The sequence below is a fragment of the Aquarana catesbeiana genome, linkage group LG01 (assembly GCF_042186555.1).
Source record: "Aquarana catesbeiana isolate 2022-GZ linkage group LG01, ASM4218655v1, whole genome shotgun sequence".
Taxonomy (NCBI): Eukaryota; Metazoa; Chordata; class Amphibia; order Anura; family Ranidae; genus Aquarana; species Aquarana catesbeiana.
This window is the reverse complement of record NC_133324.1, coordinates 614,214,137-614,227,327: the sequence shown is the minus strand read 5'-3', so window position 1 is coordinate 614,227,327 and position 13,191 is coordinate 614,214,137. Positions and strand designations below refer to the sequence as shown.

The following is a 13,191-nucleotide window of genomic DNA, read 5'->3' as shown; positions in this document are numbered from 1 at the left end:
TCACACCACTTAATCTAAAACTGAGCTTGTAATGTTTCCTCCTCCCTGATCCCCCTCCCCATGACTTTACCATTGAGATCAATGGTACAACTCTTGGTCCCTCCACACTCCCAGGGTGCTAGGTGTAACATCCAATCACTGGCTAAATCTTGCCTCCGTAACCTCCACAACATTTCCAGAATTTGCCCCTTCCTGATTAACGACACCACAAACAACTTATTCACTCCCTGGTTATTTTCCAGCTTGACTACTGCAACTGACTACTGCAACTCCCTCCTCACTGGCCTACATTTACACAGGCTATTTCCCCCTTCAGTCTATTATGAATGCTGCGGCTAGACCTAATACACCTTACTAACCGATCTGTGACTGTTGCTCTTCTCTGCCATTCTCTTCACTGGCTTCCACTACCCCGTATAAAATTCAAAATGCTTACCACAACATACAAGGCCATACACAACATCGCCCCTAGCTACTTCTCCAGCTCCTCTGCAGATATCGCCCAAATCGTTCTCTGTGCTCCTCCCAAGACCTCTTGCTCTCTAGCTTCCTTGTTACCTCCTCCCACGCTCACCTCCAGGACTTCTCCATAGCCTCTCCTATCCTCAGGAACTTCCCCAGTATGTCCGGTCCGTTTTGCAAGTGGTTTACTAGGATTATGGCTGAAGATATCAGCCATAACCCCAGTATCATTTTTTGCGGCTGGCTTTCTCATGGAATCGTTCCGAGCGGCTCAAAAGCCGCTCAAATGTTTTTTCTCGGTCTTACCGTTTCCACCAGTTCGCCCGAGATACCATCTGGCGGTGCAGCCGGCTGCCTCTCATAGTCGATCAAAGAGTAGATACTTTTTTGATCACCTCTATGGCCTTGGAGGACCGGAGCGACGTTGTGTCACTTCCAGTCCAGGCTGGAAGTAAATACTTTTGTTAAAAAAAATAAAAACTTTTGCTTTTAAAGGTAAAGAAGAGATTTGGGGTCTTTTTGACCCCAGATCTCTCTATAAAGAGGACCTGTCATCCTTATTTCTATTACAAGGGATGTTTACATTCCTTGTAATAGGAATAAAACTGATCAAAAAATAATTTAAGGGACAGTGTAAAAATAAAGTAAATTAAATAAGGAAAAAAAAATGAATGCGCCCATCCCTTCGTGCTCGCGCTCAGAAGCAAGCGCAAAATTCCTATCAGTGGCTAACTACTTTAGAAATACTCATGTATGAGGTTACTTCAGACAATTTTGTAATTCTGACCAGCCATTTCTAGTAATGAGCCCTGACAGGAGGGTGACTTTTTCTGTAGAGCTACCGTAAGTTCTCACTGCTGTGATCTGATTTTGATCCAATTTTTAGTGCGATTATGTAGTTTCTAAAATAGCGCTATGCTGAGTTGCATTGATGTGAACGGACTCCATTGAAAACAAAGTAATTTCTATTGTCATGTGATTCTGTGCCGCTCGAGTTGCATCTAAAATCTCACTAGTGTGAACAGCCTAAGAGTTTAGGAACTGGTGTTGCCTTCCTGCCTTTACTGCCTACTGAGCTGCAACATACTTTTAAAGTGCTATTAAACACACAACCAAAAATGTATTATATTGCAGCTTACCTTGCCGGGGGGGGGGGGTAAATGTGTTTAGCTATACTAACAAACTCCAGAGTACACTTTCTAATCGGTTACAGCAAACTTTTTTTTTTTTTTTTTTTGGTATAAAATGTTTTGCATAAATAAAAGCTGAACATTTTAATCACCCCTGCCAGTGTTAAGTGGTTTGCCTCATCCATATAAGGAAATGCGTATTGCTGGAGAGCTTGTGCTTTTGAAAAAACAGACTTACTGGCTGGTTCACCAGATATAAATAGAAGAAAGAGAACCTGAGCTAATGCAGCTGTCACATCTAATATTTGGTAAGCTGAAATATATAATAAATGTTTACTATTGAATTTAATACCACTAAGGCCTCTGGCACACTGGATGTTTTTTACAGCTGCTGTTTTTGGCTTCAGGCATTTTTTTCCTGCAGCCAGTAAACTCCCCAGCAACGTTATCCTGTGTGTCCATGCACACATAGGCAGTTATCAGCGTTTTTTGGCAGGGGCGTTGTTTTGCAGGTGCGTTTTCTGGCTAGAAATCAAAAACCCCTTTCTTGTTAAAATAAATCAGAAACCCAGAACTAGTGGGTTTTAAGAGGAGTTTTTCCAGCTGTAAAAATGCTCCAACTCTGATAAAAGCTGAAAAGCGCTGCAAAACACAGCTATTCTGCGTTTATTAGTGTTTTTGAGACGTAAGCTTTTGTGGGAGTATAGTTTTGCTAAAAAACGCAGCTTCCAGTGTGCATGCCTTAAAGCGGAGTTCCACCCACTTTTTGAGAGGTGGTCTTAAACGAAAGAATACATCTCCACCCCTCATTTTGGAAATTTACATTTTTTTTTTTTTAGTACCTTTTTTGGTAGTACTAAGTGTACTTCCGATCTAGGGCCCCCCTCCCTGTTGTCTTCTGGGACCTGTGTGTGTACCAGAAGACAAGCTGGCCATTCTCAAAGCGCCACGCAAGGCTCCACTGTCGGTTTCCCTTAGTTGAAATGGCAGCGCCTGCACCCGATCTGATGGACAGATCAGCCTCGGGGGGCCGACATCGCGGGCTCCCTGGACAGGTAAGTGTCCTTTAAAGTCAGAAGCTACAGTGTTTGTAGCTGCTGACTTTTAAAAAGAAAAAAAACATTTTTTGTGGCTGGAACACCGCTTTAAAGTCATCAGTTCTACCCACTCAGCTCTCCCCTTCTGTTAGCATGTTTTCTGTCAGCCCATATGCTTGAAGCAGAGCCTGATTGACTTCTAATTTGCCAGTTTCCCTTTTTTTATTTTTGAGCACTGGTGTACAGGGATTACAGGAGGTTAACCTCAAGATAGATTTAGGTATTTATGGTGATCACATGTGAAAAAGGTAGACTGTGCCCTATGATTCTGAAAACCAAAATATTTTGACCTTGCAAAATTGGTCTAATTATTTACTGAACAGCTTTTGTCTCCAGCAGCTGTTCACAAACCGTTAACTTGACCTGATTATTTACACTGGTCTGGTTTAAATATCATACTTGAACAATCCCCTGTGAATCTAGTGATACACCTAATATGATTTTAATTGCACTACAAAACATGAACTCATGATCACTTGTAGCTGAAGGTGGTAATTATGGCTTGGAGAAATTTGAACCTTATACCCAAAAGGAGTTCATGTAAAGTACATTTTAGTTTGGTATGTTTGCTACAATTTCTGGCTATCTACAGACAGATTCTTATGGATAATTGCAGGCTTTTTATTTTTTGCATGCCTTGTTTTTCCCCAGTCGTCTTCCAGGTCAGCCCCTGAGAGATGGAGCTCCTCCTCACACACAGGAAACACATTGCCGTTAATTTCTTTAAAGGGCAGTCCCTCAGGTCCCTGGTCAGTCTTCGTGTTTCCTCCATCCAAGGGAGACATGTTGCCTAAGGACCTGAAGGGCTCTTTCTCCCAAGGGCTAACCAGAACAGGGGTCCTGCAGGTGCAGCAGCCATAGCACAGGCAGTGTGGACTGGAGTGGAGCCTCCGAGTGGCAGGGGGTCAGCGGACCTTACCGGATTCATTGTACTGGCATGGAGGAGGACGGGTATGTGGCCACGGGCAACCCTCCTCCTTAGCAGCGCGGGCAGGAGGTGTCCCATATTTCAGCTCTCTGAGCTCAGGTGCGGATATAGGTGCTGATACATCATCCTTTTGACTGGCTCTGGTAGGGGGGTGGGGGGTGGGGGGGGTTGGGGGGGGCATGTACCCACGGCCGGAGGCTGTTTGACCCAGAAGACGCGGGGCGTCACTTCCTGGGGGCGGACGACGTCATTGGCGTGTGTCGGGGAAGCTGATCCGGCCCCCTTAAAGGCGCGGAGAGCAGGAATGGCCGGCTGGTGCTGTTTTTGGCGTGGACACAGCTGCATGAATCAGTGATTTGTCACGAAGGTTCCAGGATGCAGCAGGAAGATGAACTCTCATCTGCCCCAGCTCCCATGGACGCAGGCACCAGCGGGACACAGGTAGGCACCAGTGGGTGACCTTGTTTTGTCCATATAGGGAATATAGGGTACAGCAGGCTAGTTGGTGGTGGTCTCTAGCAGGCTGGGGCACTACAGGGGGGGTTAAGGTGTCACTGGGTGTGCACACTGTAATGGCTGAGTAAATGCTGATGCCCTTTTCTCACCGCCATGGGCCCCTGTGTTTTTATGTTTTGGCAGGCAAAGCCCTCTAAAGAACCAAAGCCCACTCCCAGGAAGCGGTGTGCAAAATGTGCTACCAAGATGCCCTTGGGATACACACAACCGCTATGTCAAGTTTGAATAGACAGACTAGTTAAACAGTCTGATACAATTTGCACAAAGATCCTCTGTACAAGGAACATACGATCAGTTCTCCTATCCCTTGACAGGACATGGATCTGTGTGTTTACACACACAGATCCACTTCCCTGCTCTGTGATGAGCAAGCGTGGGTGCCCGGCCGGACATTGCGGCCGCCGGGCACGCGCATCGGGTCCCTAGTGATGCGGCGAGCGCGCTCTCCACAATGCCGGGAAGCCGAGGACGTCATATGATGCCCACCCTGAGGGACGAAGTGTTCCTGCTGCCGTCATTTTACTATACGGCGGTAGGGAACTGGTTGATCAAGATACTCTGAACACTTTTTTTGGATATTTTTTTTTTCTACAGTGACTTTATTCAATACTTAAAAAACATTGGGAACAGATCCAGAGCAGATTTTGAGGCTGTACCTAGACCCCTGTTGGATTGGAAGATTGTGGAGCTAGCCTGGAATGTGGCCTTCAGGCACTGGGCTGTGCATTGATGTGCTTTCTAGGCCTTTGTATACTGTGAGCCTTGAGCGTGTCATTCTTGACCGCACTTTTGTTTCTAGGATCAATGTATTGACTACTGGATTTTTTCAAGTAACGATCCCCACTTTGAAGAGTAAGTGAGGGTTTAGCACATGAGTTTCTTCCCTTCCTTGTAGGGAAAAATCCATCACTGGAAGGTACTGTACTCCCCTGATGATCAGCAGGCAGGACACATTATTACGCTGCTTTAGGTTCCATTAAATGGGGAGCGCATATGTCTGGAGTCCTTCATGGGTCCTGATCATTGGGAGGTTTTCTACCTGTGGAAATCTTCTTGAAGACTTCCCAAAAAATGACCCCAACGTATATTCTGTGAGGCATAATGAGTCTTTTGAAGGTTTATTTTTTTTCCACAAGTTTTTGGAATTTATTTATTTTTTTTACACAAAGTTGTCCATTTATAAGATATTTCTAACACATAGCTTGTACATAGCAAAAATTACACCCCAAAATATATTCTGCTACTCCTGAGTATGGTGATACCACATGTGTGAGATTTTTACACAGTCTGGCCACATACAGAGGCCCAACATTCAGGGAGCACCATCAGGTGTGCTAGAACATACAGTTCAAATCTAATTTGACTTGCTATTACATTTTTATGTGGCACGGCAGACCACTGATGTGGCACGGATGAGCACTGATGTGGCACGAATGATGGATGGATGAGCACAGATCAGTGCTGTGAGCACTTCAGACCCAGCCCACAGCGCTGTTGCACCCGGCTCTCCCCCTCTCCTGACACGCTGTACTGATGGGAGAGGGGAGGAGCCGAGCCGGACATTCTCCATTTTGTTTACAAGTGATCACGCCATCATTGGACGCGCCGGGTCTTAAAGACCTGACGATCACAGACATTCTGGGGTAGAAAATTATTGTATGAAATTGAAGCGCTCTAATTAATTTTCAATCAATGCACATCATACTTCCTATAATATGCAAATAAATAATGTAATCAATGAAATTACTTGCGGTGTATAAAATTAATTAGACCGCCGTACTACTAAATCAATGAATATTGATGCGCTCCACCAATCCGTTCATGCACGGCTTACGCCATATATATAATAAAGTGAGAAAATATATATTGGAGTTGATGCAAAGTGCTAAAAATACATACAAATTCCCTGTGGTGAACTGAAATCAATAGTGCTAGTGTAAAAAATCAATAGTGCTGGTATAAAAAAACGTGCCAATAATCAATTAAAAAAAAAAAAAAATATATATATATATATATATACCAGCACTATTGATTTTTTACACTAGCACTATTGATTTCTCAATGATGGATGGATTACTGGGCTGATTACTCGATCACCTTATTACTTTGAATTTTGGATTGATTGTTTTTTTCCCTTGTTCCTAAAGGACATTGCTCATTTAAATGTTTTAACTGAAAGTAGCACCTTACACAATTGGTTTATTGCTGATTTTTAATTGATTATTGGCACGTTTTTTTATACCAGCACTATTGATTTTTTATACTAGCACTATTGATTTCAGTTCACCACAGGGAATTTGTATGTATTTTTAGCACTTTGCATCAACTACATATATATTTTCTCACTTTATTATATACATGGAGTAAGCCGTGCATGAACGGATTGGTGGAGCGCATCAATATTTATTGATTTAGTAGTACGGCGGTCTAATTAATTTTATACACCGCAAGTAATTTCGTTGATTTACATTATTTATTTGCATATTATAGGAAGTGTGATGTGCATTGCTTGAAAATTAATTAGAGCGCTTCAATTTCATACAATAATTTTCTACCTATAAGCATGGGCTCTGAACACTTTAATTGATAGCAGCTTAATTTATTGTTTCAATCACCATTTTTATTCACATTTTTTTTCAATCACATTTTTTAATCACATTCTTTTTAATCACATCCCATTGTTGTATCACTATTTATCTCTATTTCAGCGCTTGGTTTTTTATATATTTTATTAGACATTCTGGGGTGCCTGCAGGACCGCGATTCTGGGAGGACGTCATAGTACTCCCTCCCAGAGTTATCTGACCTCGCTGTAGCCATCTTTCGGCTATGGCCCGGTCGGCAACTGGTTAAGGCACGGTTCACACTGCTGCGATCGCAAAGTTATGCAACTTTCTTGCAGCGTTTGATTTAACATTGCAGTCTATGGCACTCAAGTCACACCAAAGTCGCAGAAAAGTAGTACAGGAACATTTATTTATTTATTTTTTTGTCGCTGGGATTTGAGTCGCATTGATTAAGATGGTACCCATTGAAATTGAATGTTTTTTCACTTGTGTGACTTTGTGTTCATGTCAACTGGGGCTTAGTCATTCTCCCAACAGTACTGCTTACCCTGGGCCCCTCCCAGATCCCCTACTTTGTGTTTTACATTAGAGGCTGGAAGGCTAGAGTCACTGATGGGAGAGCACAGAGAGTTGAGTTGTGGAGAGGACTAACCTGAAATATTCCAGTGCTTCTGCAGTGAAGTTTTATTGCTTAATGCTCTTGAGCTCTTCAGTTTTTTTCATTCAGCCCACTGGGTTGAATGAAAAAAACTTCTAGTGTGTACCAGACTTTACAGTAATATTAAACCCTCAGCTTTTTAGTTTAACACAATGAGCACAATAACATAAACATTCCTCAGTAAGCTATTTGGTAAAATTCTTACCCCAGCACTTGCAATTTACAACTCCTGGTCTCTGTTAAATCATCATGCTTACAAAATCACTTTACCTTAACAGGAGTTCCCATAAAGGAGCCACCTTTTAGGCCAGCCATACACAGAGCAAATTTATGATTTCAGGGAAGAAATGTACTCGATTCTCCCATCAACACAGAAATAAGGAAGTAAATTTAGGTAAGATTTTCATCTTTACATGGTTTATACAGTCCAGTAATGACAGTGGCAAGTTCTGCCATGCCTTAAGTCATGCCTTAATAACAGCAAGCGTTGGTAACAAGTTTAATTGCATATAATCCTTAACCGATCTAGAAATCACTATGCCCAGGTATTTAAATGCATCTACCCATTGCATAGGGATATCAGGTGGGGCACTCACTCTGGCCTCAGGGTCAACTGGAAAAAGTTTTTCGTTGAGTTCACCGGGAGGCTTGTGACCTCCGAGAAGGTATTAAAACGGGGTTCCACTCAAATTTTTAACTTAATCTCACCTCCTTCAGTTAATTGCATAGATGTTCAAATGCCGCACAAAATTTTTTTTTTATCGCTGTAATTACCTTTATATTGTACTTTATTGTGGCACTTCCTGTCTCTCCTCCCATGGGAGTAGGGGTGTTTATTGCCTTTCCCCGGCGCCGCACTGTCTCCTGGGAGCTTAATGTCAGGCTTCCCAAGATTCAGTGCGAAAACAATGATCATGCATGTGAACAAGCTGTGAATGAACAGCATTCACCGCATCAAGGAAATCAATGCTTGTGGGCTTCACATGCCCACAAGCAAGATGGAAACACCCAGAATCACATTTTTTAAGTTATTCTTCAGTACGAAAACAGACAGAGGCGGAAATATTACACCCAAACTGTGAGTATTATTTTGGGGTTAACAAAGTGTCTCAATGAACAAAAAAAAAAAAAAAAAAAGATTGGTCGCCGGACTCCTGCTTTAAGAATGTGGAGAGCACCCTGCCGAGAAGGATCTGGGTCATTAAGATAAAGGAGCAGATCATCAGCATACAGGGCCACCCTCTCCTCCAACCAGCCAACACACAATCTTTGATTTCCAGGGAGCTGCGGAGGGCGCTCTACTGGAGTTTACACAAAAGTTCTGCATTGTGGTAACGCCAAAAGACTATTGGGCTTATTGAGTATTTATTGCAGGGGGCCGACTGTAGCAACTGTAAGCAACCAACAGAATTCACTTTACATATTCCATAACAAGGTGTAATCTGAATCGTTGTTATTGGTTACTGCACTTGTGCCTTGCATGGTTTAATTGTATGTTCTCTCTCTAATGTCATAAAATGTCCATTCCTTTCTTTTAATAAATCTGCAAGTTTGATAACACTGATTACAAAGAAAGTAACAAGCAGTGTACCCTTTCTCTGGAGCTGAGCTTGACATAATATACCTTTTGTCTTTCCATGGCCTGTAATTATGAAGTTTCCATAGTCAATCATAAACTGATGATAGGCATGTACAAGATTGTGACTTTTCTCTTGCTGGAAGGAGATGAGTGATGGGTAGTGATATTGAACATATAGTCAATAGGCTGATTTGACTTATACCTGCTGGCTATATAGTGGAAGTAAATGTATACTTAAATAGATGATTAACTACTACTTGGAGAAAGACAGTGATGATGACATGCACTATTCTAGATATTTTCTGTGCACTATTTTGCTTCTGTATGTATTTGGTTCTAAAATTCGCCTATACTAGAAGTTCAGTAAATAATTTTAGACCAATTTGACCACAAAATGTTGTGCATATGGGGTTGTAGTAATCAAAACTTGATCAGGCTCTAACAAATATGTGAGTAAAATTATGTATCCAGGAACTTCTATAACAATGTTCCTATATTTTCTGTAGCATTCCATTGTCTTTGTCTGGGATCAGAGGCTACCCACCACTTGTGTGTTAAATAATACTACAGAGCGCTAGAGTACCCAATCTCTGTTGTGATGGGCAATTATTGCAGGACCTTCTTCTGATGCTTGTAGTACAGTGTTGCTGAAGAATGAAGGGTGTATGTGCAGCACAACTCCTTTTATTGTTGCAGGCAGTTTTCCTCAAGTATCCCCCCTGATGAGGGTCATTTTATCACAAGTAATCCTTGTCATTGCCAATACCTTCTGTGCTTCTTTTTTCAATCTCTTTAAAAATATTTACAGGGTTCCCTGGTTATTTATATGCTTTAAGGCCCCTTTCACACTTGTACGACACGACAGTTGTACGGCTGTGGACCTGACTTTGCCCTGCGACTGGGACCCTAAACAGGGATCTAACTTTGATCCCCGACAATACCAGGCACTGTCGTGTATGAATCTTTAGGGGGAACTCCACGCCAAATAAAAATAAAAAAACGGCATTGGTTCCATCTCCAAGAGCATACCAGGCCCTTCGGTCTGGTATGGATTTTAAGGGGAACCCTGTTGTAGAATCTCATATTAGCCAATGTATTTCATATTATATATTGATTTGCATATATTTTATTGATGATAATAATAATTATTATTATTCATATTATTATATAGTAGTGGTTTTATCAATATTATTATTCAATAAGTAAAGCAACAATTATTAATCTTTAATAATGTATACTGTGTTTTCCAGATTTAGAAAGTCTTCATTTTTAAGTGTTGAACTTTAAATGCTTTATGACAAGTACTTGTACACAGGTGTTCTCGAAAATGTATTAAGATAGTCTACTGGGTGAAAGTTCATTAGAATAGATTCAAGTTATACAGAATTGTCTCAAGTCTGAAATGCATATAAATCAGACAGATAAAGATAAGAAAACAGGTGGTTTAGAAATAATTAAAGTTATGTACAGTACATTAAATTAAGTTTGACAGGGTCAAACAAAGTTCTGCTTGTGCCCTCATTAAAACTGCTAAAATACATACATATAGTGAAACATATAACACATCTGGTGGGGTTATTGAAAGTTCATTTTCCCAAATGTCATAAATCTGTAATTCTTGAACTTAGTTAAATCTTATCAAGATAAGGAGAGTTTGATAACACAGCTGGGTGCCAGACTGTCTCTATACAGGTGTTTTTAATTGGACAAAACCAGTTATAAATCACTTTAATGAACATATAGGAATTTTGGGAATAATTAAGTTTATCTGGTTGTAGAACAGGTGTCAGATTTATAGTTAGTTACATTGACGTAGATCTTAGCGACCAATCATATGTAAGAGAGATGGTTAAGATAAGACTTGTAAAGGGTATATAAATGCAAGCTCTACAATTGTTAGACAGACAAGTCAGATAGGAGCTCATAAGGCTGAACTCTGTGTATGCTGCCCTATTGCACGGATCATAGAGGTCAGAACCAATGGGCAAGTATCTGTCCTAACTTGTCTCCCCATATGAGTCAGAGAAGACTTCTTAACTTGTTCCAGAATGTGGTCTCAGGTGAATTTCCCTCACGAACTTGGTCAAGCTGGAACTCGGAACTCTGTGAGGGGACCAGACCAGGTGACAGGTTCCCAAGAATTGGCAGTAAAGACCCATTCTGGTTCAAGGTGAGAACAATTCACAATTTCAATTTGGTTAGAGGATAAGAATATTTATATCTAATATGCTTGCATTGTAAGAAACTGTATCTTGTAATACTTTGAACATAAACCTGTATGTTACCAGCTGTTAATAAACCCGCATTGCTGAATTTTCTGCCTGGTTCGATACTTTACTATTCTACCCCAAAGTCTATGCCAGACCCTTATCTAAGCACACAGCCTGGCAGGTCAGGAAAGGGGGTGGGGACAAGCGATCGCCAACCCCCCCCAAACCATACCAGGATGCATGCACTCAACATGGGGGGTGGGTGCTTTGAGGCAGGGGGGCCCCCCCACCCTAAAGCACCTTGTCCCCATGTTGATGAGGATAAGGGCCTCTTCCCGACAACCCTGGCCGTTGGTTGTCAGGGTCTGCGGGTGGGGAGCTTATCGGAATCTGTAATCCCCCCTTTTACAAGGGGGCCCCTAGATCCCGGTCCCCCACCCTATGTGAATGAGTATCGGGTACATTGTACCCCTACCCATTCACCTAAAAAAAAAAGTGTCAAAAATAAAACACAGGTTTTTAAAGTAATTTTATTAGGCAGCACCCGGGGTCTCTTCCGACTTCTTCTCCCCTCTCCGGCTCTTCTCCCTCTTCTGGTGATGTCTTCTGCCTCCTCCGCTGATGTCTTCTGCCTCTGCCGGTTTTTCTCACTACTCTGGTTCTTCTCCGCTGATGTCTTCTAGCCCTCTCTGGTTCTTCTCCCTCTGTCCACTGTCTTCTGCCTCTGCCGGGTCTTCTCGCTCTTTTGCCCAGTCTTTTCTGCTGTATTCTCCCTCTGTTCTTCTTCCGATGTTGACTCAACGATCTCTCTCGCTCTAATGCTGGGTGCGCGGTGTGCCACTACTTATATTGGCATGGGGCGGGGTCACCGGAGGCCCGCCCCTTATGACGTCACTGCCCATCATGCCCCGGGTGGTGACCCCCGATCCATGCCAATATAGGTAGTGGCACACTGTGCACCCAGCATTAGAGCGGGAGAGAGTGTTGAGTCAACATCGGAAGGAGAACAGAGGGAGAAGACAGCGGAGAAGACCAGGCAGAGGGAGAAGAATTGGAGAGGGGAGAAGAACCAACAGCGGAGAGGGGAAAAGAACCAACAGAGGCAGAAGACATCAGCGGAGGAGGCAGAAGACGTCCCTAGAAGAGGGAGAAGAAGTCAGAAGAGACCCCGGAGCTGCCTCATAAATTACTTTAAAAATCTGTGTACTGTGTTTGTTTTATTTTGGACACTTTTTTTTTAGGTGAATGGGTAGGGGTTCAATGTAACCGATACTCATTCACATAGGGTGGGGGGCCGGGATCTGGGGGGCACCTTATTAAAAGCTCCCCACCCACAGACCCTGACAACCAACGGCCAGGGTTGTCGGGAAGAGGTCCTTGTCCTCATCAACATGGGGACAGGATGTTTTGGAGTGGGGGGGGCACAGGGCCCCCCCGCCTCAAAGCACCCACCCCCCTATGTTGAGGGCATGCGGACCGGTACGGTTCTGGAGGGGGGGCGCTCGCTCGTTCCCATCCCCTTTCCTGACTTGTTGGGCTGTGTGCTCGGATAAGGGTCTGGTATGGATTTTGGGGGGGACCCCCACGCCATTTTTTCGGTGTGGGAATTCCCATTAAAATCGATACCAGACTGAAGGGCCTGGTATGCTCTTGGAGGGGGAACCCATGCTGTGTTGTGTTTTTTTTTTTTTTTTTTTTTTTTTTTTTTTTTTTTAATTTGGCATAGAGTTCCCCTTCAAGATCATCAGATCACAAGTCGCATGCCAAAGTCGGATCAGTTAATACGGCGATCCAAATTTGATCCGACTTCAATGATATTCAATGGGCTGAGGTCATTGAAGTCATACTAATATGAATGGTAGTCATTGGAAATCATGGGGAACGACTTGTCATGCGACCTTGCAATCCAAAATCGTAGGACAAGTCGTACAAGTGTGAAAGGGGCCTTAAGTGTAAGGGCTCATTCACGCTGGGACTTGGCCTCATACAGTATGGCATGAAGAAACATCTATTATCTTTTTGTGGCTGAGAGCCCATCTGAGTG

The 13,191-nt window shown here is 42.8% G+C and overlaps 1 protein-coding gene across 8 annotated transcripts in view; it reads left to right on the top strand.

Annotated features, from left to right (window-relative positions):
- Nucleotides 1–13,191, top strand: part of PTPN13 (protein tyrosine phosphatase non-receptor type 13) — a 457,782-nt gene that overhangs the window by 59,890 nt on the left and 384,701 nt on the right. For 7 of the 8 annotated variants that reach the window (XM_073599986.1, XM_073599976.1, XM_073599943.1 and 4 more), the window contains exon 2: nucleotides 7,637–7,752. The exons of the other annotated variant lie outside the window; for it this stretch is intronic. In XM_073599986.1, the coding sequence (XP_073456087.1) occupies nucleotides 7,689–7,752 (64 nt within the window). In that variant the 5' untranslated portion in view covers nucleotides 7,637–7,688. The remainder of the gene's footprint in view (nucleotides 1–7,636; nucleotides 7,753–13,191) is intronic. 8 annotated transcript variants of the gene reach the window in all.